General features: G+C 41.0%; 1 protein-coding gene across 1 annotated transcript in view; it reads left to right on the plus strand.

The window, feature by feature from the left end:
* Positions 1–21,814, plus strand: part of LOC112219913 (zinc finger protein 804A-like) — a 60,737-nt gene extending 38,923 nt beyond the window's left edge. The window contains exons 2-5 of the mRNA XM_042325001.1: positions 9,942–10,085; positions 18,282–18,412; positions 19,090–20,156; positions 21,519–21,814. Coding sequence (XP_042180935.1) covers positions 9,942–10,085; positions 18,282–18,412; positions 19,090–20,156; positions 21,519–21,814 — 1,638 coding nt within the window. The remainder of the gene's footprint in view (positions 1–9,941; positions 10,086–18,281; positions 18,413–19,089; positions 20,157–21,518) is intronic.
* The last annotated feature ends 4,656 nt before the right edge of the window (positions 21,815–26,470 follow it).

The following is a 26,470-nucleotide window of genomic DNA, read 5'->3' on the forward strand; positions in this document are numbered from 1 at the left end:
AGGAATGTGGTTCTGAATATAAAGAGCAACACCTCCACCATTGTCATTTCTATCTTTTCTATAAATGTTATAACCTTGAATTGCTTCTACTGTATTGTCAAAGGTGTTGTCTAATTGCATTTCAGAGATAATCAGAATATTATTGTCATCTGTTACTAGCAAAACATTGATTTCATTAACCTTGTTTCTTAAGCTACATATATAAATGTGGGCTAATTTTGAGCACTTTTCTTATGGGATGCTTACTTGCTTTCATTGCGTTACTGGGAAGCTTAGCAGCAGTAGATGTGCTCATGTTCTTTATGTTAGTGCAGAGTTAGCTGCTCACAGTGGACTTCCTACTAGGGCACACCGGCTTAGTGCTAACAGTATAAATCTGGTTCATAGGCACATGATTACTGCATACAATAGCTGTAGCATCAGTAGAGGCATTCAGGGCAAATTAGGTTACTTATATTGTTTCTACTGACGCCCCTGGTGTAATGTACAATTGCTGAAGCATTATGACAACTCTGCGTCACAATGGTAGGGATTAGCTGAGCTGGGCTTGAGTCATTGATAAATCATTGTCTCAACGCAGCCTTATAGTGTAGTGAGGATGTGTACAGATGCCGTATCTTAATTTGGTCATCCTGTTGTTTCAGGAATTTTCCTGCATAGAATGATTCTAAAGTTTGTAATTTCCACTTCAAAATGTCATATTTGATGCGTACATGCGTAAATGATTTTAGAACTGCCGGGCAAAATGACCCTAAGACAATATTTGTACTCTGGTGGTGTACAGGTTTTATGGGAATATTGACAATGGTAATGTTTCACTTTTTCTAATGTTGGGGTCACTCTAGGAAAAGTCATCAAATTTCAAGTAAAAAAATAAAACATTTTAGGGGGTTTCTCTGCTGTTATACATAGTGGCAGGTCATTTTTTTTTACCCTTAAGACAACACAAGGGTTAAGCACTCAGGAGAAGCCAGCACCTGAGTGATTTTTTTAAAGCTCTGTTCTCTTTAGCCCTTTCAGAGGAAAGCATTACAGTGGAGTGAAAGACCAGACATTATTGAGTTTGTAATACAATGTTCTCTCGGGGACGGAAGCTCTATTCAATTCCATCATGATCTTTTTCCCCGTGTAAGGGCTATAATAGAATACCAACACCTCAGTCACAAAATTCAACCACAATCTGATTGAGTGTGAGAGCAAAACAAATTGCCACACAGCCTACAAAAATTGATTCTGTGGTGTAGAACCACTTTACTATTGCCATTGTTGACAGGTTTCAATAGGTCTGCCATATGTGCTTGGAAAAAATGTCATTATTTCCAAACACAGAGGAGTAATTTTCGCTTACATTTTTCACTTACAGTACCACCAATTGAATTTTGCTCTGCCTAGAGTACTCCTGAAGTACCCCCTCATGTGCATTTTACCAGTAGGCCTCAGGTACAGTGCCTTGCGAAAGTATTCGGCCCCCTTGAACTTTGCGACCTTTTGCCACATTTCAGGCTTCAAACATAAAGATATAAAACTGTATTTTTTTGTGAAGAATCAACAACAAGTGGGACACAATCATGAAGTGGAACGACATTTATTGGATATTTCAAACTTTTTTATTAAATCAAAAACTGAAAAATTGGGCGTGCAAAATTATTATTGAGAATCTTCAGAATAGCCACCCTTTGCCTTGATGACAGCTTTGCACACTCTTGGCATTCTCTCAACCAGCTTCATGAGGTAGTCACCTGGAATGCATTTCAATTAGCACGTATGCCTTGTTAAAAATGAATTTGTGTAATTTCTTTCCTTCTTAGGATAGGGGACGGTTGCGTCCCACTTGGGCAAACACGGGGAAAATGCGGCACAGCAAATTTTAAAAAATGATATAAAAATCAAACTTTCATTAAATCACACATGTAAGATACTCAATTAAAGCTACACTCATTGTGAAACCAGCCAACATGTCCGATTTTTAAAAGGCTTTTTGGCGAAAGCATAAGAAGCTATTATCTGATGATAGCACAATAGTAAACAAAGAGGGTAGGATATTTCAACCCTGCAGGCACTACACAAAACGCAGAAATAAAATATAAAACATGCAATACCTTTGACGAGCTTCTTTTGTTGGCACTCCAATATGTCCCATAAACATCACAATTGGTCCTTTTGTTCGATTATATCCGTCCATATATATCCAAATGTCCATTTATTTGACGCGTTTGATCCAGAAAAAAACAGCTTCCAAAAAATGCAACGCCACTACAAAATATTTCACAAGTTGCCTATAAACTTTGCCAAAATATTTCAAACTACTTTTGAAATACAACTTTAGGTATTTTTAAATGTTAATGATCGATGAAATTGTAGACGGGTCTATCTGTGTTCAATACAGGAAGACAACAAACCATGCTACTTTTCACGTCTTGTGCACTCTCAACAGTGTTACCCAGTTCCTAGATGACCTACTTCTTCATTGCACAAATGAATAAGACTGGTGACATCCATTGGAAGCGGTAGGAACTGAAAACAGGTTCCTAAGAAATATCGTTTGCCAATGAGAACTGACTGAACAGGCAGAGACCTCAAAAAACAAATCTGAACGGTTAGTCCTCGGGGTTTTGCCTGCTACATAAGTTCTGTTATACTCGCAGACATTATTCAAACAGTTTTAGATACTTCAGAGTGTTTTCTATCGAAATCTACTAATAATATGCATATCTTATATTCCTGGCATGAGTAGCAGGAAGTTGAAATTGGGCACGCTATTTATCCAAAAGTGAAAATGCTGCCCCCTATACCTCAAGAAGTTAATGCGTTTGAGGCAATCAGTTGTGTTGTGACAAGGCAGGAGTGTTATACAGAAGATAGCCCTATTTGGTAAAAGATCAAGTCCATTTTATTGCAACTCAACAGCTCAAATAAGCAAAGAGAAAGGACAGTCCATCCTTAAGACATGAAGGTCAGTCAATGCGGAAATTGTAAAGAAATTTTAAAGTTTCTTCAAGTGCAGTCGCAAAAACCATCAAGCACTATGATGAAACTGGCTCTCATGAGGACCACCACAGGAATGGAAGACCCAGTGTTACCTCTGTAGAGGATAAATTCGTTAGAGTTACCAGCCTCATGAGAGTCCAAATGAATGTCTCAGAGTTCAAGTAAAGACACATCTCAACATTAACTGTTCAGAGGAGACTGCGTGAATCAGGCCTTCATGGTCAAATTTCTGCAAAGAAACCACTACTAAAATGACACCAATAAGAGACTTGCTTGGGCCAAGAAACACAAGCAATAGACATAGACCAGTGGAAATCTGTCTTTTGGTCGGATGAGTCCAAATTTGAGATTTTTGGTTTCAATCACCGTGTTTTTGTGAGATGTATCTTGACCAAGAACGAGTGCTGCATCAGATGACCTGGCCTCCACAAACACCTGACCTCAACCCAATTGAGATGGTTTGGGATGCGTTGGACAGCAGAGTGAAGGAAAAGCAGCCAACTAGTGCTCAAAAACTCCTTCAAGACGGTTGAAAATCATTCCAGGTGAAGCTGGTTGAGAGAATGCCAAGAATGTGCAAAGCTGTCATCAAGGCAAAGGGTGTCTACTTAGAAGAATTTCAAATATAAAATATACTTTGATTTGTTTAACACTTTTTTGTCCCCATGAATGACAGAACACTGAGCCAATCACAGCGCAACTAGAGAACATTACCAACCTCTACGCTCCATATATTCCGCTGGCTGCCCCACCACCACAGAAAGCACTGAGCTAGGTTGAAACACCTGCATTTTGAAGCTGTCTTACTCAAGAAAACAAAATAGAGACCATGTTTGTATGCTGCTTTATTGACTCAAATAACATTTAGCATTTTTACATGGTTTGTAAACTGATATGTGATATCTGCCCCACTTGCTCTGAATGAGGGGTCGCCACTGGTTATGACATGGTTAAATAAAGTGTTACCTGTCAACATAAGTGAGCCAGATAACAATAAAGGGACTTGGTTCTGACATTGATCTTCATTATAATGATGGACTGAGTTTCCCAGATCTCTGTCTGCAACATTCACCCCCCAATCACACTCCACGGTGACCCCAGCAGTTGAGCTGAGCGCAACTGTAGATCCAAGTCCACGTGTACAATTGTAAAGAACATTACACTGCTTGCTTAGTGAGGACCACTTCCCCATGATCTGGCACCTACAGTAACTGGTTTGAACTTGGGACATCTGCCTTGCAAACACATGATAACCCTCCTGAAGCTTTTCAACCCATCACACCACCAAATATTCATTTTTTAGTGGTGCAATCAGCGATAATTCAGGCTGAGGCTTGAGTTTCACAGATCCCCCCCATCTACTACACTAACAGTGGTAACAGTCTCTCCACTACAAATAATTAAAGACCAAAAAGAGGAACTAGGCCTAACCATTGTATAGTAATTGTCCAGTATAAACTTTTTTATTCAACTTTAAAATCAATGAGACATCTTTTCATTGCTGTTTTCAATATGTTAATTAATAAGGATTAGCTCTTAGTATCATACACAGATGGTGGAATCAGCCCAAACTTCAGTGGAATATGGGCTGTCCGGCCATGTTTGGAATGGTGAAGTTATAGCATGTAGCGGCATTTTCTTTACATGGCCATTTCCAACCGTCCACTAGGGACAACATGTTACCATCTAGTCGAGCTAGGGCATTGGGGATGGGTTTGGGGTTAAGCTTAAATCATGAGCTACAGCTCCTAGCATCGCAGGTTTAATCCCAATGCTTGGCTTTGTTTTAAGCCTATCCCAAACTTTATCCCTAACCATAACCTCTCTTAATGCCTAACCTTAAGTTTAACCCATCCCACTCTGAATTAACGCCTAAACTTATTTAAGTTTTGCACAGTTTGACTGACAACTAACAGACAGCAAAATACTCCGGAATTAAAACAGCAACACACTCCATAATCTAGAGACGGCACCACACTCCAAAACTAAAATGGCAACACACTCCATAATCTCTGTCGCCTGCAGTTTTGGCAAATGTATCAATTTGCTTTGGAGGTTGCATTGGGTCGGATAGATTTTTGGGCAACATCTTGTTGCAATTTCTCTGTCTAAATTAATTCTGTATTGATCAAAATTATGGGATTTGGCCAGACAATGTGTTAACGTTTGGTTTGGGGGTATACCATATTACATATTATTATTATATGTTGGGGTATTTGTAAATAGCCACGGGATGGTTTTTCCAATTAAACTGTTTATTTTAAAGTGTTTCAAGACATTTTCATATTAGGAGCTACTTTTAAGTAAATACCTGCAGTCAACTTGTGCAATACTTTAGGAGATAAAGCGTTCTCCATTTCACTTTGAACATTATTTTAACTTATAAAGCATACCAGAGTTCCCCAGAACAGTTGAGCCAGCCACATGTTTGTTTGTAAATAACATAAAGGGAGAAGGCGGGAGCAGGTCAGTCCAGCTGGGGTTGCATTTTATAATGAAAGTTAAGTGTTTTTTTGTTTTAATATAGTGATCAGGAACTTGCATCTACAGTTCTCTTTCACACAAAACACAGTAGAGCAACACATTCGGCAGAACATTTTAATCAGATGACAACAGAAGTGCAACACAATTTGGCTGGCAGCCACACAAGTAAATGAGCGTACATTGAAAAAGCAAGGTAGATAATTTATCATTTTACCGGAGAAAAATTGTCTGGATTGACCGAGAAAGTGGACCAGAGAAACGTAGCTACACATCAGTCTGCTAGTTGCCAGTTTCTGGTCCTTTATTAATCTGGATTGGATTCAATAAATGCAATACAATGAATGGTGAACCTCAATGCTGCACACAGTGCATACATCGCCTCAGAATCAAAACAGATAGCGTACATTCAAGGGATCTAAAAAATGAATTTGAAATAATACCATTACTCCAAAGTAATGATGAAAAAAAAGGCTACATTTTAAATCTCATTTGACTCAAAGTAACTTCTTCCATATGTTTGGGGAGTCTCCCACATGCCTTTTGGCAAACACCAAACGTCTTTGCTTATTTCTTTCTTTAAGCAATGGCTTTTTTCTCGACACTCTTCCGTAAAGTCCAGCTCTGTGGAGTGTACGGCTTAAAGTGGTCCTATGGACAGATACTGTGGAGCTTTGCAGCTCCTTCGGGGTTATCTTTGGTCTCTCTGATTAATGCCCTCCTTGCCTGGTCTGTGGGTTTTGGTGGGCGGTCCACTCTTGGCAGGTTTGTTGTTTTGCCATATTGTTTCCATTTTTTTTATAATGGATTTAATGGTGCTCCGTGGGATGTTCAAAGTTTCTGATATTTTTTTATAACCCAACCCTGATCAGTACTTCTCCACAACTTTTCTCCTGACCTGTTTGGAGAGCTCCTTGGTCTTCATGGTGCTGCTTGCTTGGTGGTGTCCCTTGCTTTGTGGTGTTGCAGACTCTGGGGATTTTCAGAACAGGCATATATATACTGAGATCATATGACAGATCATGTGACACTTAAATAAAGTCCACCTGTGTGCAATCTAACTAATTATATGACATCTGGAGGTATTTGGTTGCACCAGATCTTATTTAGGGGCTTCATAGAAAAGGGGGTGAATACATATGCCCACACCACTTTTCCATGTTTTATTTTTTTATATATATTTTTAAACCTTTTTAAACCTTCACCAATTTTGACTATTTTGTGTATGTCCATTACATGAAATCCAAATAAAAATCCATTTAAATTACAGGTTGTAATGCAACAAAGTAGATGACAATGACATTTTGCTTGTTAAAAATGTTTATACCATATGTAGTTTTGCACTCACGTGAGCACATACTGTACCTCTCCTCAGTAGAATCACTTGAAGATACTGTAGGCCAGAGCAATATACCAAAAAGCAATCGATACACTCACAATCCATGGATATGGTAAATAAAAACCAAATGAAAGGATTTAGATGAAATATATATAAGACAATATTAATACTTGTTACATAGGCATTATGCAATCTTTGGTTTGCAATAACTTTGAGCTAACGGAATCTAGCTGTAAAATCAATCATTTCAGTCATCTTTGAAATACAAGAGTCAAACATAATTCCTGTGTGCAAAGCTGTCTTCATAACATTCAACATATGGAAATCAGTAACTACTTCAAAAAGACCAAATATAATTACAACCACAAATTAAATAATGAATAAATAATGAATAGAATAGAATTATCTTTTCACAGTGTGAATACTACAAGGTTAAATGCCTCTAGTCTAAATTCCCTGATGGCAGAGAATAGATTAAAAGCAACCTGACATTTTAAATATTCTCCCGCCCAGAATGAAACATCCATACTTGAGTGACTTGTGATCTTATAAACTTCAAATGTTGTTTTTTCTGTCAGTACCACAACCACTTAAAACATTTACCTTCTGATGCATTGCTTTACTTCTCTTTTACTGAGTTAATTGAATTCTCTTTTACTGAGATAAATTATTCACTGATGATTCACTTTGATTCACTCTGAAACACTGATGTTTCAAAGTCATGTAAGATCATTCTTGAACTCTCAAACTTTCCAAATGTAGTGGTCCCACATGACCTTTTGTGAGTGTATAAAAGATTCTCTCTACTGCTTAGAGCCATGCTGGTCTATATATTGGTTTATCACAGCGTGAGAGTGTGGGTGGGTTGATGTACAGTAAGTGGTGTGGCAGGAGAAAGCTGATTGATCTACTGTTTGGGGCTGTCAGAGCAGACATGGTGTTTTCATAAATGACCAGGTCATCACCAGGTCCTCAACAAACAGAACCTTGACCCATTCAGCAAACGGTCTTATTCATGGCTGACCAACCTGGTCTCAGACTATTTCGTATTATTCTGTACGTAAACAAGCGACACACCATTCAGGGTGATATGTTATGTTTTGTATGGTATGTATTAATATGTGGATGTCCATCATCCATTTTGTATGATATGTTACGAATTTAGGGTTAAGGTTAGGAGTTAGGTTAAAGGGTTAAGGTTAGGGCAAGGGTTGGCTAACATGCTAAGTAGTTGCAAAGTAGCTATATAACATTGTAGGCTGCATGACCTGCACCAGCATCCCATGTTCTCTCCCAGAGTCATTGTTTGAACAAGGTGCTTAATTCCTGCTCATATAATACAATATGTACAGTACAGTACTACAGACAACACTCAAAAAGATTAGCTTACTGGAGTTACTTTAATTTATTTTCTCAAGAGAGCATAGCTACATCAATGGGCTTTTATGTTTTTCTGTAGTGTATAATGTGCGTTAGCCTATATATCATAGGCTATGTATTGGATAAGGGAACAATTATTTTGACTTTTTTGGGCTTGGCCTCATAAAATGTTTTTGATGTAGGGCTCATAAAACATATTTAATGTAAGGCTTATCAGGCTCAGGTAGCATGAGGGTTGAATTTTTATGCCGATCAAAGCTCTCGTCAAATCCAGACGTATTTATATGCGTTTGAATGACACTTCCAGTTTTCTGTGGGAAATACCAGTTAGACGTACTGCTTATTTTTTTAATATGAATAAATGGGCTCCAACACAAAGACAACGTTGTTAGTAGCCTGAAGTCAAATTAAAATGGAGATTGTTTAAATGAATTAGGCCCTCTCGAATTAGCCTACTTTTAGCACCATAATGATTTCCATCTTCGTGGCTGCCACTTCATAGTAATGTACGTTATGTAAATTACTCAAATATGGCTTATTGTGAGATCAATAACTCTGATAAATAGCTTCCTTATGGGCAACAAAACATACTGTTTTTATTAAAAATGAATTATAGCCGTAGCAAGCTTTTTATTGAACCTTTATTTAACTAGGCAAGTCAGTTAAGAACAAATTTTTATTTACAATGAAGGCCTACCCCAGCCAAACCCGGACGACACTGGGTCAATTGTGCACCGCCCTATGGGACTCCCAATCACAGCCGGATGTGATACAGCCTCGATTCGAACCAGGTACTGCGGTGACGTCTCTTGCACTGAGGTGCAGTGTCTTAGACCACCGGTCTCCTTCTTATCTCAAACTGAACAGGACATAAGTAGGCCTAGTCCACACAGATATTGCATTTTTTAATACAAATGTACTCACCTCCTGAAGTGCCACTGAACAGTCATTGTTTCGGCACTACACAAGGGTTCACATCAGCAAGAGCAGGGCGGGTCAGGGCTCATAATTGGGAATGCCTCTCATTGCAGTGTAATGCAATGTAGCCTAGTTTTTATACACACCATCCCAGCAGTGCTATATAGGCTATGGATAATTTTATTGAGACCACATTAGGTACACTTATATTGAGTGCCCAGCAGAGAATCAAGGATGGGGGGCATCATCGGGCACACATGAGATACTTAAATAAGCAACTGATTCTCAAACCCTGAGAAATATGACATGTAATCAATTACAAATTACATGACCCTCCCCTGGACAAAAAAAATAAATACTAAACCCTCCCACTGACTGAAATTGAAAAGCAGGACCCTCCTCCATTTTCCTCAGGGTAACTATTGTATAAATGTATATATTTCCATAATTATCTCATAATGTAGGTAACCTACATGTATCTGCGAGCTGTTGGCTAGAGCGCACGTGCCAAGACCAGAGTGTGCACATTTGCTATATAACGCAACAGTTTTTGTGACCAAACCATCAGCAGAGTTGAATGCGATGGAAACCCATTTAACTTGTATTTTTCATTTGTCACATTGGAATTTAACCACAAACATTATTGTCATGTGCACTATGTCATCACGGACACACTTTTTTCCCCAATAAGTCTGTTTGATGGAAACACATCTCTGGTGGAAAAAGGTGCATATTAGTTAATGCACATTTTTGAATATTCACTTGAAATTGGATGGAAACCTAGCTAGTGATATATTATTGAGTTTAGCATTTTTTCTAAAATTTCCCTGACCAGGATTACTCACAGAAGGAGAGGACTATGGCCGAGGCACTTGAGGACCTGAAGGCTAACTTCTACTGTGAGCTGTGTGACAAGCAGTACTACAAGCATCAGGAGTTTGACAACCACATCAACTCTTACGACCATGCTCACAAACAGGTATGGTGCACCTAATACCTCCTACCATGCAATTCATTCAGACTAGTTACATTTCAACGTTGCCAAATGCAAAAAAATTATAATCTACGAATGACAAAGAAAACACTGTCAACATAGCAATCTCCAAAAAAAAGGGCATATTTGATTTCAAAGTACATATCAGATGAATATGAGGGGATAAAAAGGTGTTTGTTCTTCCATACTACAGTATTTGCATGACTTGCTTAACCTGAGAAAAATCTTTGACCTGTGCCCTGAATGAGCATTTTCCCCATTTACTACAGTGTACACATTTATATCCCCGTGTTGCCCACAGCAGCTTTTCTCAAACCCTGTCCTGAGGACCCCAAGGGGAGCATGTTTTGGTTTTTGCCCTAGCACTACACAGCTTATTCAAATAATGAACCCATCATCAAGCTTTGATTATTTGAATCAGCAGTGTAGTGCTAGGGCAAAAAACTAAATGTGCATCCCTTGGGGTCCCCAGGACTGAGTTTGGGAAACACTGAACTACAATGAAAACATTATTCCACTAAAGGGGATTCTTGTTCATGCCTTCAACAAAGTTTGTGGTCCTTTGAAGCTCAGTTGGTAGAGCATGGCACTTGAAATGCCAGGGAAGTGGGTTTGAATCCCTGTGGGATGCAGAAACTGACATCTGTGCAACAATGTCTCTGGAAAACGTCCACATTATTTCAAGGATTAGCCGCTTCGATAACCGAGACAGCAGACCAGCTCGGCAGCAGAGAGACAAGCTAGGAAATGATAGGAAATGGCTACTTCTTCATTTCTCTAAGGAAAAACATCAACCAATTTCTACAGACTGACATCTAGTGGAAGCAATAGGAACTGCAAGCAGGTGCCTTAGAAATCTAGATTCATATAGAAAACAATTGAAAACACTGTCACCTCAACAACAACAAAAATCCTGGATGGTTTGTCCTCAGGGTTTTGTCTGCCAAATAAGTTCTGTTATTCTCACAGACGCAATCAGGTCAGTATGGAACAAGTGGGTGGACCGCCTTCCACGGTTTTACAACCCTGGGCCAACGTTACTGTTGATGAGCAGTTTATGCCATTTTGGGGCCGCTGCCCCTTCAGGCAGGACATACCGTCTAAACCGTCTAAACCTGCAAAATATGGAAACAAGATCTGGGATGCCTGTGATGATGCTTCATCATATGCGTGGAACTTGCAAGTGTACAGTTGAAGTCGGAAGTTTACATACACTTAGGTTGGAGTCATTAAAACTCGTTTTTCAACCACAGTTTTGGCAAGTCAGTTAGGACATTTACTTTGTACAAGTCATTTTTCCAACAATTGTTTCCAGACAAATTATTTCACTGTATCACAATTCCAGAAGTTAACATACACTAAGTTGACTGTGAATTTAAAAAGCTTGGAAAATTCCAGAAAATTATGTCATAGCTTTAGAAGCTGGATGTGTTCAAGGCCTACCTTCAAACTCAGTGCCTCTGCTTGACATCATGGGAAATCAAAAGAAATCAGCCAAGAACTCAGAAAACAATTGTAGACCTCCACAAGTCTGGTTCATTCTTGGGAGCAATTTACAAACACCTGAAGGTACCACGTTCATCTGCACAAACAATAGTACGCAAGTATAACCACCATGGGACCACGCAGCCGTCATACCGCTCAGGAAGGAGATGCATTCTGTCTCTGAGAGATCAACGTACTTTGGTGCAAAAAGTGCAAATCAATCCCAGAACAACAGCAAAGGACCTTGTGGAGATGCTGGAGGAAGCAGGTCTAAAAGTATCTATATCCACAGTAAAACGAGTCCTATATCGACATAATCTGAAAGGTCACTCAGCAAGGAAGAAGCCACTGCTCCAAAACCGCCATGAAAAAGCCAGACTACGGTTTGCAACTGCACATGGGGACAAAGATCGTACTTTTCATACAAAAGTACAAAAGTAATGACCATTGTTATGTTTGGAGGAAAAAGGGGGAGGTTTGCAAGCCGAAGAACACCATCCCAACCGTGAAGCACGGGGATGGCAGCACCATGTTGTGGGGGTGCTTTGCTGCAGGAGAGATTGGTGCACTTCACAAAATAGATGGCACAATGAGGTAGGAAAATTATGTGGATATATTGAAGCAACATCTCAAGACATCCGTAATGAAGTTAAAGCTTGGTCACAAACGGGCCTTCCAAATGGACATTGACCCCAAGCATACTGCCAAAGTTGTGGCAAAATGGCTTAAGGACAACAAAGTCAAGGTATTGACTCACAAAGCCCTGACCTCAATCCTAGAGAAGATTTGTGGGCAGAACTGAAAAAGAGTGTGTGAGCAAGGAGACCTACAAACCTGGTTCAGTTACACCAGCTCTGTCAGGAGAAATGGGTCAAAATTCACCCAAATTATTGTGGGAAGCTTGTGGAAGGCTACCCGAAACGTTTGACCCAAGTTAATCTAGCCACCGTTTCACATTTCAAAAAGGCTTTACGGCAAAAGCACCCCATCGAACAAACACATGACAATCACATTTCAACCCACCAGGCGCGACACAAAACTCAGAAATAATGATATAATTCATGCCTTATCTTTGAAGATCTTATTCTGTTGGCACTCCAATATTTCCATAAACATCATAAATGGTCCTTTTGTTCGATAAATTCCGTCGTCATATCTCCAAATTGTCCATTTATTTGGCGCGTTTGATTCAGAAAAACACCGGTTCCAACTCGCGCAACATGACTACAAAATATCTAATAAGTTACCTGTAATCTTTGTCCAAACATTTCCAACAACTTTCCTAATCCAACTTTGATTATATACGTTAAAAAAATACCTAATCAAATTTAAGACTGGATAAACAGCGTTCAATAGCATATAAAAACAAAGTGGAGCGAGCTTTCAGGTCGTGCGCCCCAACCACAACAGTACACTTTGCTATCCAACCAGATAGGAAATGGCTACTTCTTCATTTCTCTAAGGAAAAACATCAACCAATTTCTACAGACTGACATCTAGTGGAAGCAATAGGAACTGCAAGCAGGTGCCTTAGAAATCTAGATTCATATAGAAAACAATTGAAAACACTGTCACCTCAACAACAACAAAAATCCTGGATGGTTTGTCCTCAGGGTTTCGTCTGCCAAATAAGTTCTGTTATTCTCACAGACGTAATTTTAACAGTTTTAGAAACTTTATAATGTTTTCTATCCAAATCTACATAAGCATATCCTAGCTTCTGGGCCTGAGTAGCAGGCAGTTTACTTTGGGCACGCTTTTCATCCGGACGTGAAAATACCGCCCCCTAGCCCAAAGAGGTTAACAAAAAGTTAAGCTGTATTTTGGTGTATTGCACTTGTGATTGTATGAAAGTTAAATATTTTGAATAATTTTTTATTATTAGATTTCGCACTCTGTTGTCGAAACATTCCGCTAGCGGAACCCCTAGACGTAAAAGGTTACATAATTTAAAGGCAATGCTACCAAATACTAATTGAGTGTATGTACACATCTGACCCACTGGGAATGTGATGAATGAAATAAAAGCTGAAATAAATCGTTCTCTCTACTATTATTCTGACATGTCACATTCTTAAAATGAAGTGTTGATATTAACTGACCTAACACAGGGAATTCTTACTAGGATTAAATGTCAGGAATTGTGAAAAACCGAGTTTAAATGTATTTGGCTAAGGTGTATGTAAACTTCTGACTTCAACTGTATATGGGGAAGCCAGATGGAGGAGCCCCTGAGAAGAGCCAAGGGATGAAGGTTGTCCTTGGATGTGACACAGTGACTACGTGGCCACAACATCATGTGCAATAACTTTTTAACTTTGCACAAGCTGGGCCAGGAGTTCCTCAAGAGGAAGCTGACAATGGTAGGAAGAGTACGAAAAAACAAGCCAGAACTCATACCTCAGCTGTTGAATACAGCTATCAATTCCTGTAAGTTTGTGTTCACGGCCGACACGTCCCTAGACATAAATATGGCACTCATGAGTACACTGCATAGGGATGGGAGAGTCTGTGTCCAGGAACATTTAAAAAAACAGAAATCAATTCCTGAACTAAGTGTTTTCATCATTCTAGATTGCAGCCGGTAGCAACAACAAGAAGAAGCGCTGTGATATGTGTTTACCCAAGAAGGACAGGAAGACACAGTAAACATGCATCAAGTGCAAGAAATCCATTTGCAACACACAGAGTAAAACTCTGTCCCTCATGTGGTGTGTAGACCGGCCTTAATTTGTGTTCAATGGGGTTCATTTATCATTTCCGTAAAATACTGTATGTAAAATGTGTCCTTCCAATTTGTTCAGGTCAAAGCAATAAACATCAATAGTGATGAAAACCTTGTTTCATTTATATTTGTTCAAGATAAACATGATTTATTCCACCCATGTCTTGATTTTGTTTGCAAAAATCTTTTTTTTTTTTTTTTACAAATAGCTCTTTTATTGATAAATGTGATCTGGCAGAGGTAAATAGCAAATATAAAAGGATTTTTAAGTCTTGAAACATGGACTGTGTATGTATGCCATTTGAATGGTGAATGGGCAAGACATACGATTTAAGTGCCTTTCAATGGGCTTTGGTAGCAGGTGCCAGGCTGCTGGGTTTTTCACACATCAACAGTTTCCTGTGTGTATCAACAATGGTCCACCACCCAAAGGACATCCAGCCAACTTGACACAACTGTGGAAGAATTGGCGTCAACATGAGCCACCATCCCTGTGGAACGCTTTCGACACCTTGTTAGAATCCATTCCATGACAAATTGAGTCTGTTCTCAGAGCAAAATAGGGTGCAACTCAATGTTAGGAAGGTTTTCCTAATGTTTTGTACACTCCGTGTATGTTAAGGTTTTTGAGGTTTGATTAAATGTGACCAGATATCTCTATGAATGTCAAATTTAAGTGGTTCCCTTAATTTTTTATTTGATAAAAGTACAGACTCCGAGCTTCAAAATGGTACATACACTGTAGTTGGAGGAAACATGGGAAAGTTATGCTGCTTTGAAAGTTGATAAACTTGATATCCCACTTAGGAGACAAGCAGAAAATACCCTTGAAAGATTTTGATGAGGTTTTCACACTTGCTAAATAGGTTCTTTGTTTACTCCCATTCAGCATTGTTCACAACATCTTAATCATTAGTCCCATCCATCTCTTTAAGAATTCACGTGCAGATGCATGACCAACTGTCACCATAGTCAACCTCCATGATCTCAGCCAGTCTTTGTTAGCCAGGAAGTATCCTGTCTTTCTCCATATAAAGCTCAGCAATTCTCCTTGGCTAAACTAGGCTCATAATCATATTTACGGATCACATACAGGTTTGTAATTAAGGCCTAGAAAGTTCACATACACATGAAGGCATTTCTGGATTTTTCTTTTTCTTTCTTTCTTTCTTTCTTTCTTTCTTTCTTTCTTTCTTTCTTTCTTTCTTTCTTTCTTTCTTTCAAACAGCATTACTGTGAGGTAGGGACTATTGTCAAACGTCCCCGATTCTGTAACGAGTCACAAATGTAATTAATATTTGTTTAAAGATCACATGCTAACCTAAGCTGAACTGTATCTGCATTATTAATTTAGTATTAATATCCATTCTCACTTAACAAGCACAGGTCAATGAATAAACCAGTTTTCAGACATATACATAACACTGACAGAGCTAATTCCTCTAGCTGGCTGTGTTATCCTACACACAAGGAGTAGGGTGAAGTTTCCCTTAGATCTTGGGTCAGAATTGCATTGTCAGTATTGCAAGGTTAATATTGGGGGAGGGGAAGCTGATCCTAGACCTGTGCCTAGTGTAAACTACTTCCCGGAGCTGCCTACAACAGCATAGTTGGAACAGTCTAAATATCAGTTCCACTTTGACCTCAGCTAAAAAGCAGATTGATGAGAACCAAAAAGACCGTAGCCTGGTTTAGATCTACATGTGATTTAGCAAACTCCTGTGACCAGGGCAGTTGTAGCTAAAGCGTCACAGAGATCTAGTCTAGGCTAGCAGGTGAGTGTTTAAAGGTGTCAAAAATTAGAGTACTTCTGTGATGGTTCCCTCAACAGTATCCGTTAACAAAAAAAAGCGTTATTCTGCAAAACAATAACATGACAATGTCACATGCATTTCGTTGTGCATTGTGTATTTCCATGTAAGTGATAATGCCCTCGAAGCTGGTGTTTGGAGGATATATTGGCATGGGTGGTGTTAAATGTGCCAATATATCCTCCAAACACCGGCTTCGAGGGCGTTATCACTCTTATCCCTTTATTGCTAGCTAGCCAACTATGGCTAATTTACAGTCAGTCAAAGTGCAGCCAGATTAATAGCAAAGTAGCTGCATTTGTTTAAGCTGTTTTCTAGTGACATTTATTTGGATATCTCCATAATAATGAGCTAATGAGTTGCAATTTTGCTTTCTCGTAGGGACACGGTTGTAGCCAACAACACCGCTAATACAATCACTTCAAACTGAATCTGAAAAGACTGCAAACTAACTGACATTTTTTCAATTGACAATTCTTTGTATATATCCATAAAAATGATGCTAGCTGATTCATGATTTCGACTGGGTGGGAAACGTTGTCTGTCTGTTCCGACGCGTTCATTACTATGGGACAGCTGGAGATCGAATTTGAATATTGAAACAATGTTGCAAAAGTCGGAGAGACAGAGAGCAAGGTTTTTTCAAATCTCGGCTGTTGAAAACTAAATGTTAGTTCAAAAGGAATGTGAGATAATGTCTAGATGCTTTTGATAGTGGAGATCAAGTGTATAAAGTGCCTGGCTGTGCTGGATTGGATTGCACAGTCAGATGGAATAGAGTAAATAGGCATTTTAAAAGATTAAGCCGGTGGTAACTTGTGGAATAGACACAGGATGTAATGTGATTTTAACCAATCAGCATTCAGGATTAGACCCACCTGTTGTATAATATATTAATAAGTAATGTAAAGCCTATGACATTTGGCTGAATATCTGTCTGCATATACAGTCATTTATCTACATTACATTCTACCTTCGAGGGCAACATTTGCATCAATAGTCACTTGTACCTACACCTCACTTGTAGAATGAAAAGGCTAAACATTTTTGAGAGCCTGCAAGAAGTAGAAGCTCAATAACATGTGTCTATTGGACAGGCTCGTCCTATACTGTAAGCCCAGCACATTAACAATTGCCTGGCCCCTCTGCTTGATAATCCTGAGAGAAGAGGCTACTTAACATGACAAAATGATCTCGGATGCATACAAATAATCTTCTGGCTTTGTGACCCAGCCACTCTAAATGCAACCACCAGAGTACTTCAAAGAGGTAAGGTCACATAGCCTTGCTGAGTTGTGTGTAATACAAAAGAGCCTGTGTAGAATACATAAGGTGGAGCCATTCGTGGGTTTGGGTAATTATAGAGCCCTCTAGATGATCTATTCTATTAGGTGAAAAATAAAGATATATTATGGCAAATGTAGGGTTAGTTCACTCAAGGGTAACAACAGTTGTACACACAATAGTTGTGGCGAGTAACGCTGAACACTTATTTAAAGAACACTAGGTGCATAAACGCTAATTGCAAAATGTGCATAATCTGCATTTGTGTTAATGGTCCACCACATCCTTGGTTGTCACACAACAGTTGTGGGAAAAATGCATTGTATAACTTCTGTTCCACTGAGTGTGAACACAGTCCTAGGGTATGAGTCTATAATTAAACATGTTGTGAATTGTGAAGCAATGTGATCAATAAACCTCACTCCCAATCACTGCAATATTGTCTTGTTTTGATATGTGCTTCATTGAATTAAAAACAGTTGTAGGGTTAACTGTAAGGATATGGTAACCAATTAGTGAACGTTAGGATTGCTGATTTAGAATAAGTTGGATAAGGTTAGCCAACGTGAATGAATGAGATGTGAGTTGTTGTGGCATAAAATGTGTACATATAATATTCTTACAACACATGCCTCCAGAGATTTACAGCGGGTGGCTGTCTGATACTGTACAGTTAGTTTAAAACCTTCTCCATAGAGAAATGATATCTCCATTTGGTTCCAATGCCTTATATTGGAGAGGACCATCTAAGGAAATAAAAAATGATCTGAAAGAGTAATATCACTTAATTCAATTAGTTTGGCCGGAGTAAGCTAGTCCAATGGCTGACTCTGTACAGTAGATAATGAGTCTGGTGATATTTCTTCTCTCTGCCAGAGACTGAAAGAGCTGAAGCAGCGGGAGTTTGCCCGGAACGTGTCCTCCAAATCCAAGAAGGATGGCAGAAAGCAAGAGAGAGCACTAAGACGTTTACATGAGCTGGCCGAACAGCGGCTGGAGGGCCAACGGTGGGTGGAACAGCCAATGAACCAATATGTGTCCCTATATGACAGAATTGCAACAGGCTGTAAATTAGTTTTAGAACTAGTTGGAATTGTAATTTACGTAAGTTAAAATAACAATCAAAATAAATGTTAGATGTATTTCTTTTTGGGGGATGAATAAGACGATGAGCACGGTTACATGCACACAATGTGATTAGTGTGGATAGTCTAGTTAATATAATAGTTCATTTAGAACATGTCCATGCTTTGCAAGAAGAACAATTTCCCTAACAATTATGTTTACATGGACACATCTCAAATCTGGCTGCTGATGGGACTTTTGATAAATGCAGAAAATCGGCAATCAAAATAAACGTTCTACCACAGTGACCATGTTATTGTGTTATAATAACAATAACACTATTTGATTCTGAGTTCAGACATATACAGTTTGTATGAAAACCAGGTGTTTTAAATCTGTGTATGTTTACTTTGATTATAACCTTACACCGATTACGATAAGCAGAGTAAGGTGTTTGCATGACTAATGCCATACTCTGCCTTCTGCCATAATCAGTAAAATATACAATTATTATTGTGCATGTAAACATACTCATTGTGTCACCAGTTGTTTTTTGGTGTTGATTTTTGGATGTTGGCTGCTATCATACTGATTCTAGTGTCAACTCCTTTCTGTGCAGCGTACCTGGTAGTGGACCCATGTTCCGATCTACCACTGTGGCCGTGGAGGAAGGCTACAGGGGAGCGCATGGTGACAGAGCCAGCAGCCGGGCACAGAACAGCACCCAGGAACACACAATGTGTCCAAACATCACCTTAGACACACTTGCAGATAACACCAGCACCATTCAGGCCCAGCAAACTCCCAGCACTGTGACCGGAAAGTGTGGCCAAAAAATCTCTTTCTCCTTCCCTAAAAAGGCCTCTCTGAAGCTGGAGTCTTCGGCGGCGGTGTTCTGCCAGGCCGGGGAGGACGGGTCAAGCAGGCATGCATGTAGACAGAGGCTCAGTGTGCAGCTCAACTCCCCACAGCCTCCCACTGGCCTAGACTCCCCCAGCCCCACTGCCAGCGAGAAGGCTCTGCATAACAAGGGGAAGATTCACATTGCAGGCTCACAGGTTCAGGGGTTAACCAATGCACCATCGGGGTCAGACAGCTCGATGCCCCCAGCTGATTTGTGCACTATCCTCGTTTATTCTGAGGATGTGGCTTTTCCCTGCACAGTCCAATCTTCCATGTTTCTCTCCCATTCAAACACATTAGATGACTGTGAACTGGACATGGTGCAGGGAAGTCTAAAAAGCAACTTGGCTGAACAAAGACAGGAAACTGAGGTGGAACAAGGACAGAGGACAGAGCCTGACAAAATCATGTTAGCAGATAATGTCTCCCATAAGGGAGGACACCCATTGTTGAACTGCGCTAATCATTCAAATGAAGCAATTTACACTCAACCCCAAGACAAAGATCTAAGTGTGTCAGAGGATGAGAAATGGACAGTTGCAAGGCCATGTAAACCTTTCTACTCTATCCTCAGTAGAAATGGGAAAACGGTGCTCCAGTGGCCCTCTGAGATGTTGACATTCACCAGGACAAGTCCATCTATTTCCTTCAGCTGCAACCCACTCCATTTTGACTTCAGAGCCTCCACTAAAGACGCTGGCTGCAGAGTGGTGAAAAGAGCTGTCGAGAAATCAGCTGAATTAGCTAAGAAGTCCTACAGTGATCAAGCAACCCTGGAAACACGTGAGCTGTTTAAGAGCTTGCCAAGCCCAGAGCGCATCCTTGTTCAGGAGGATTGCGAGAGGCCTAAAAGTCATGGTTGCGAGGAGCCAAGCAACACACTCATCAGAAAGGATGAGCAGTGTTGCAATTATTCAGCACAGTTGGCAACCACAAGCTTGACACACACAGCTATGGCTGTGGACACACGCAGGTGTTGTAGCACAAGCCAGAGGAGGAGAAGGCGGCAGGGGCACAGATGGGTGACTCACCAGGGGGGTGACAGATATGAAGGGGCAACAGAAAGATTTGGTAATTGCCTGACACTTCCCAATCATTGTGAAAGACTTGATGACCAAATAAGTGATAGCAGTGCAAAACAATTTCAGCCAGACGAGCCCAAGCAATCACCCTCAATTGAGGGCAACGAGGGGAGAATTGAAGCTTACAGAGACACAGCAGGTGCTATGAGGCACGCATTGGCAGAGTGTGTGAATGGCCCCGCAGCTAGTCTGGCCCACTCTGATGAGGCTCTCCAGGGTCCAGGACAGATCAACGAGGGCAATATGCGCAATCAGCAGTCCAAACACATAAATGCCCTAGAACACACATCTCTCAACTGTGGATCTCTCCAGACCAACCCGGTCATCACAAGTGCAGACCAGACGAATAAAATAGATCCCACACTCTTAAAAAACCAGCCACTCCCCGAATCACTGTTACAGGAAGGTGGAAGATGTCGAAAAAGGACTATGGATGACCAAACTGTCGGTAGTACTTGTGTGAACTCTTTGCATAAACCAAACAAGAGGCGAAGAAGGAGGAGAAGGGCATGTGGAGCTCATCAGAGTTCAGTGGCTGACGTGAGCTGTGGAGAGAGATATGAGCAGAGTCAAGGAGCAAATGGCCTTAGCCCATGCACTGGCTCTGACTCCCCTGGACCTGAGGATAAATTGAACCCTGATGCACTTGAGAAGAGTATTGACAGTGTAAATGGCAGATCCAGCTGCAAAGGCCAGATCAATGGGTCAGATCTCAAGAGGTATATTTTTGATTCTGGAGCTAAGGGCTCAGATGTTATTGTTGCACATAAGTCTGTGATGAGCCCAGATCAGCCCAACTTTCACAGTAAGAGTGATGGCTCCTGTAAAGTATTTCTACCAATAGGCAATGGGAAAATGTCAGAGACCTTGAATGCTAGCTACACAAAATTAGAGCAGGAATCATTTAACTCAAAGGACTGTTACAGGTCCACACTGGACAGACTGGAAAAGCATTGCCTCCAACATCTCCAAGCCCACAGGAAGGCTATGGACTATCAAACGTTCCCTGACAAACTGAAACCAGTTTTAGCCAGCCCGCACATCCCTGTGTCCTCCCCCATAGTACTGCACCCTGTACAACTTCCTCTACCATTATCCACCTCCATCACCATCCACCAGACTTTCCTGCAGCACCATGCTAACTTCCTCCAGCCACAGCCCCTACTCATGTCACCTATCCTCCCCTTCACTCACCTGCCACTGGGGGCAGAGGTTTACCCACACAGTCACCCAATTTCGGTCATGGCACGACCGAGCCTGCACCCCCTGACTATGTCCTTTCACCCCCTGCCTCGCACTATGTTTCCTCATATGTTCCCACATCACCACACTGTCATCCCCCTACAACCTCTGTTTTAAGACTCCATTGTCCCCTATATAATTATAATTACTAGTGTAGCCCTCTTTGCTTTGTAAAGTTTGGTTTTGACGACATAGTATATACACTATATGTACACAAGTATATGGACACCCCTTCAATATGTGGTTTCGGCTATTTCAGCCACACCTGCTGCTGACAGGTGTATAAAAATAAGCACACACCCATGCAATCTCCATAGACAAACATTGGCAGTAGAATGGCCTTACTGAAGAGCTCAGTGACTTTCAATGTGGCATCGTCATAGGATGCCACCTTTCCAACAAGTCAGTTTGTCAAATGTCTGCACAGGTAGAGCTGCCCCGGTCAACTGTAAGTGATGTTATTGTGAAGTGGAAACATCTAGAAACAACAACGGCTCAGCCGAGAAGTGGCCACACAAGCTCACAGAACGGGACCACCAAGTGCTGAAGCATGTAAAAATCATCTGTCTTCGGTTGAAACACTCAATACAGAGTTCCAAACTGCCTCAGGATGAAACATCAGCACAATAACTGTTTGTCGGGAGCTTCATGAAATGGGTTTCCATGGCCGAGCAGCAGCACACAAGCCTAAGATCACCATGCGCAATGCCAAGCGTCGGCTGGAGTGGTGTAAAACTCACCACCATTGGACTCTGGAGCAATGGAAACGCGTTCTCTGGATCACGTTTCACCATCTGGCAGTCCGATGGATGAATCTGGGTTTGACGGATGCCAGGAGAACGCTATCTGCCTGAATGCATAGTGCCAACTGTAAAATTTGGTGGAAGAGAATAATGGTCGGGGGCTGTTTTTCATGGTTCGGGCTAAGCCCCGTAGTTCCAGTGAAGGGAAATCTTAACGCTACAGCATACAATGACATTCTAAATGATTCTGTGCTTCCAACTTTGTGGCAACAGTTTAGGGGAGGTCCTTTCCTGTTTCAGTGCCCCATGACAATGCCCCGGTGCACAAAACGAGGTCCATAGAGAAATGGTTTATCGAGATCAGTGTGGAAGAACTTGACTGGGCTGCACAGAGCCCTGACCTCAACCCTATCGAACACCTTTGGGATGAATTGGAATGCCGACTGCGAGCCTAATCACCCAACATCACTGCCCGACCTCACTAATGCCCATGGCTGAGTGGAAGCAAATCCCCATACCAATGTACCAACATCTAGTGGAAAGCCATCCCAGATGAGTGGAGGCTGTTATAGCAACAAAGGGACACCAACTCCATATTAATGCCCATGATTCTGGAATGAGATGTTCGACGAGCATATAGTGTACTGTGAGTGCTTTGTTAGAGCGTTAGAACGTTTATCTATTATTTTAGGGCAGCTCTCATTGTATTTATTTATCTGTTGTATATCAGCCAGCATAGCGTTCTGCGCGAAAATGTGTGAAGACAGCTTCTCTGTCGAAACATTGATTATTAAAATATTGCATAGGAGCTCTTAGATGCGGCTCTCCTTTTGTTTTCAAGTGTTCTACTCTGCTAGACAGCAACTCGCCTAAACAGATGCGTGTTTCCTTCGCCTCCGAAAAATCTATTTCCAGAAAGGGTTATCGAACACCCAAGTATTTGATAGAGGTTTCCAACACTTCTCCACTGTCAGTGTGTTTTCTTGTTTTGCATAGTTCCATTTTAAGGTTTTATCAGTGTCAGCTTGAGGTATGAGTTTTTAATAATTCACTATGGATTCTAATAGTGTTTACCATTATGTAATGGGAATATGTTTTAGAATTAATATATTGTGCTTAAATGTTATCGTTTTAATGATTCCTTTAAAATAGTTCAAATATAATTCCACTTGGGTGGAGGAAAGATATTCCATTGTGTCATCCATTATGTAGGTACAGTTGAAGTCGGAAGTAAACATACACCTTAGCCAAATACATTTAAACTCAGTTTTTCACAATTACTGACATTTAATCCTAATAAAAATTCCCTGTCTTAGGTCAGTTAGGATCACCACTTTATTTTAAGAATGGCAAATGTAAGAATAATAGTACAGAGAATTAATTATTTCAGTTTTTATTTTATTTCATCACATTCACAGTGGGTCAGAAGTGTACATACACTCAATTAGTATTTGGTAGCATTGCCTTTCAATAGTTTACCTTGGGTCAAACATTTTGGGTAGCCTTCCACAAGCTTACCACAATAAGTTGGGTGAATTTTGCGCCATTCCTCCTGACAGAGTTGGTGTAACTGAGTCAGATCACACGCTTTTTAAGTTCTGCCCACAAATTCTCTCAAGGATTGAGGTCAGGGCTTTGTGATGGCCACTCCAATACTTCGCCTTTTGTTTTCCTTAATTAAGCCATTTTGCCACAAATTTGGAAGTATGTTTGGGGTCATTGTCCATTTGGAAGTCCATTTGCGACCAAGCTTTAACATCCTGACTTGTGTCCTGAGATGTTGCTTCAATATATCCACATAATTTTCCTACCTCATGATGCTATCTATTTTGTGAAGTGCTCCAGTCCCTCCTGCAGCAAAGCACCCCCACAACATGATGCTGCCATCCCGTGCTTCACGACTGGGATGTTGTTCTTCGACTTGCAGCCTCCCCCTTTTTCCTCCAAACATAACGATGGTCATTATGGCCAAACAGTTTTATTTTTGTTTCATCAGACCAGAGGACATTTCTCCAAAAAGTACAATCTTTGTCCCCATGTGCAGTTGATTTTTAATGGCGGTTTTGGAGCAGTGGCTTCTTCCTTGCGGAGCAGCCTTTCAGGTTATGTCTATATAGGACTAGTTTATCTGTGGATATAGACAATTTTTTACCGGTTTCCTCCATCATCTTCACAAGGTCCATTGCTGTTGTTCTGGGATTGATTTGCCCTTTTCACACCAAAGTACATTCATCTCTAGGAGACAGGAAAATTGGAAAAAGGAGGAAAATTGCAGTTGGCTCAGAGAGCTAACATTAAATCAAATCAAAATCAAATCAAATTTATTTATATAGCCCTTCGTACATCAGCTGATATCTCAAAGTGCTGTACAGAAACCCAGCCTAAAACCCCAAACAGCAAGCAATGCAGGTGTAGAAGCACGGTGGCTAGGAAAAACTCCCTAGAAAGGCCAAAACCTAGGAAGAAACCTAGAGAGGAACCAGGCTATGTGGGGTGGCCAGTCCTCTTCTGGCTGTGCCGGGTGGAGATTATAACAGAACATGGCCAAGATGTTCAAATGTTCATAAATGACCAGCATGGTCGTATAATAATAAGGCAGAACAGTTGAAACTGGAGCAGCAGCACGGTCAGGTGGACTGCGGACAGCAAGGAGTCATCACGTCAGGTAGTCCTGGGGCATGGTCCTAGGGCTCAGGTCCTCCGAGAGAAAGAAAGAGAGAAGGAGAGAATTAGAGAACACACACTTAGATTCACACAGGACACCGAATAGGACAGGAGAAGTCCTCCAGATATAACAAACTGAGCCTAGCCCCCCGACACATAAACTACTGCAGCATAAATACTGGAGGATGAGACAGGAGGGGTCAGGAGACACTGTGACCCCATCCGAGGACACCCCCGGACAGGGCCAAACAGGAAGGATATAACCCCACCCACTTTGCCAAAGCACAGCCCCCACACCACTAGAGGGATATCTTCAACCACCAACTTACCATCCTGAGACAAGGCTGAGTATAGCCCACAAAGATCTCCGCCATGGCACAACCCAAGGGGGGGCACCAACCCAGACAGGATGACCACATCAGTGAATCAACCCACTCAGGTGACGCACCCCTTCCAGGGATGGCATGAGAGAGCCCCAGTAAGCCAGTGACTCAGCCCCTGTAATAGGGTTAGAGGCAGAGAATCCCAGTGGAAAGAGGGGAACCGGCCAGGCAGAGACAGCAAGGGCGGTTCGTTGCTCCAGAGCCTTTCCGTTCACCTTCCCACTCCTGGGCCAGACTACACTCAATCATATGACCCACTGAAGAGATAAGTCTTCAGTAAAGACTTAAAGGTTGAGACCGAGTTTGCGTCTCTGACATGGGTAGGCAGACCGTTCCATAAAAATGGAGCTCTATAGGAGAAAGCCCTGCCTCCAGCTGTTTGCTTAGATATTCTAGGGACAATGAGGCCTGCGTCTTGTGACCGTAGCGTACGTGTAGGTATGTACGGCAGGACCAAATCAGAGAGATAGGTAGGAGCAAGCCCATGTAATGCTTTGTAGGTTAGCAGTAAAACCTTGAAATCAGCCCTTGCTTTGACAGGAAGCCAGTGTAGAGAGGCTAGCACTGGAGTAATATGATCAAATGTTTTGGTTCTAGTCAGGATTCTAGCAGCCATATTTAGCACCAACTGAAGTTCATTTAGTGCTTTATCCGGGTAGCCGGAAAGTAGAGCATTGCAGTAGTCTAACCTAGAAGTGACAAAAGCATGGATTAATTTTTCTGCATCATTTTTGGACAGAAAGTTCCTGATTTTTGCAATGTTACGTAGATGGAAAAAAGCTGTCCTTGAAATGGTCTTGATATGTTCTTCAAAAGAGAGGTCAGGGTCCAGAGTAACGCCGAGGTCCTTCACAGTTTTATTTGAGACGACTGTACAACCATTAAGATTAATTGTCAGATTCAACAGAAGAGCTCTTTGTTTCTTGGGACCTAGAACAAGCATCTCTGTTTTGTCCGAGTTTAAAAGTAGAAAGTTTGCAGCC

The sequence above is a fragment of the Oncorhynchus tshawytscha genome, linkage group LG07, assembly GCF_018296145.1.
Source record: "Oncorhynchus tshawytscha isolate Ot180627B linkage group LG07, Otsh_v2.0, whole genome shotgun sequence".
NCBI classification, from domain to species: Eukaryota; Metazoa; Chordata; class Actinopteri; order Salmoniformes; family Salmonidae; genus Oncorhynchus; species Oncorhynchus tshawytscha.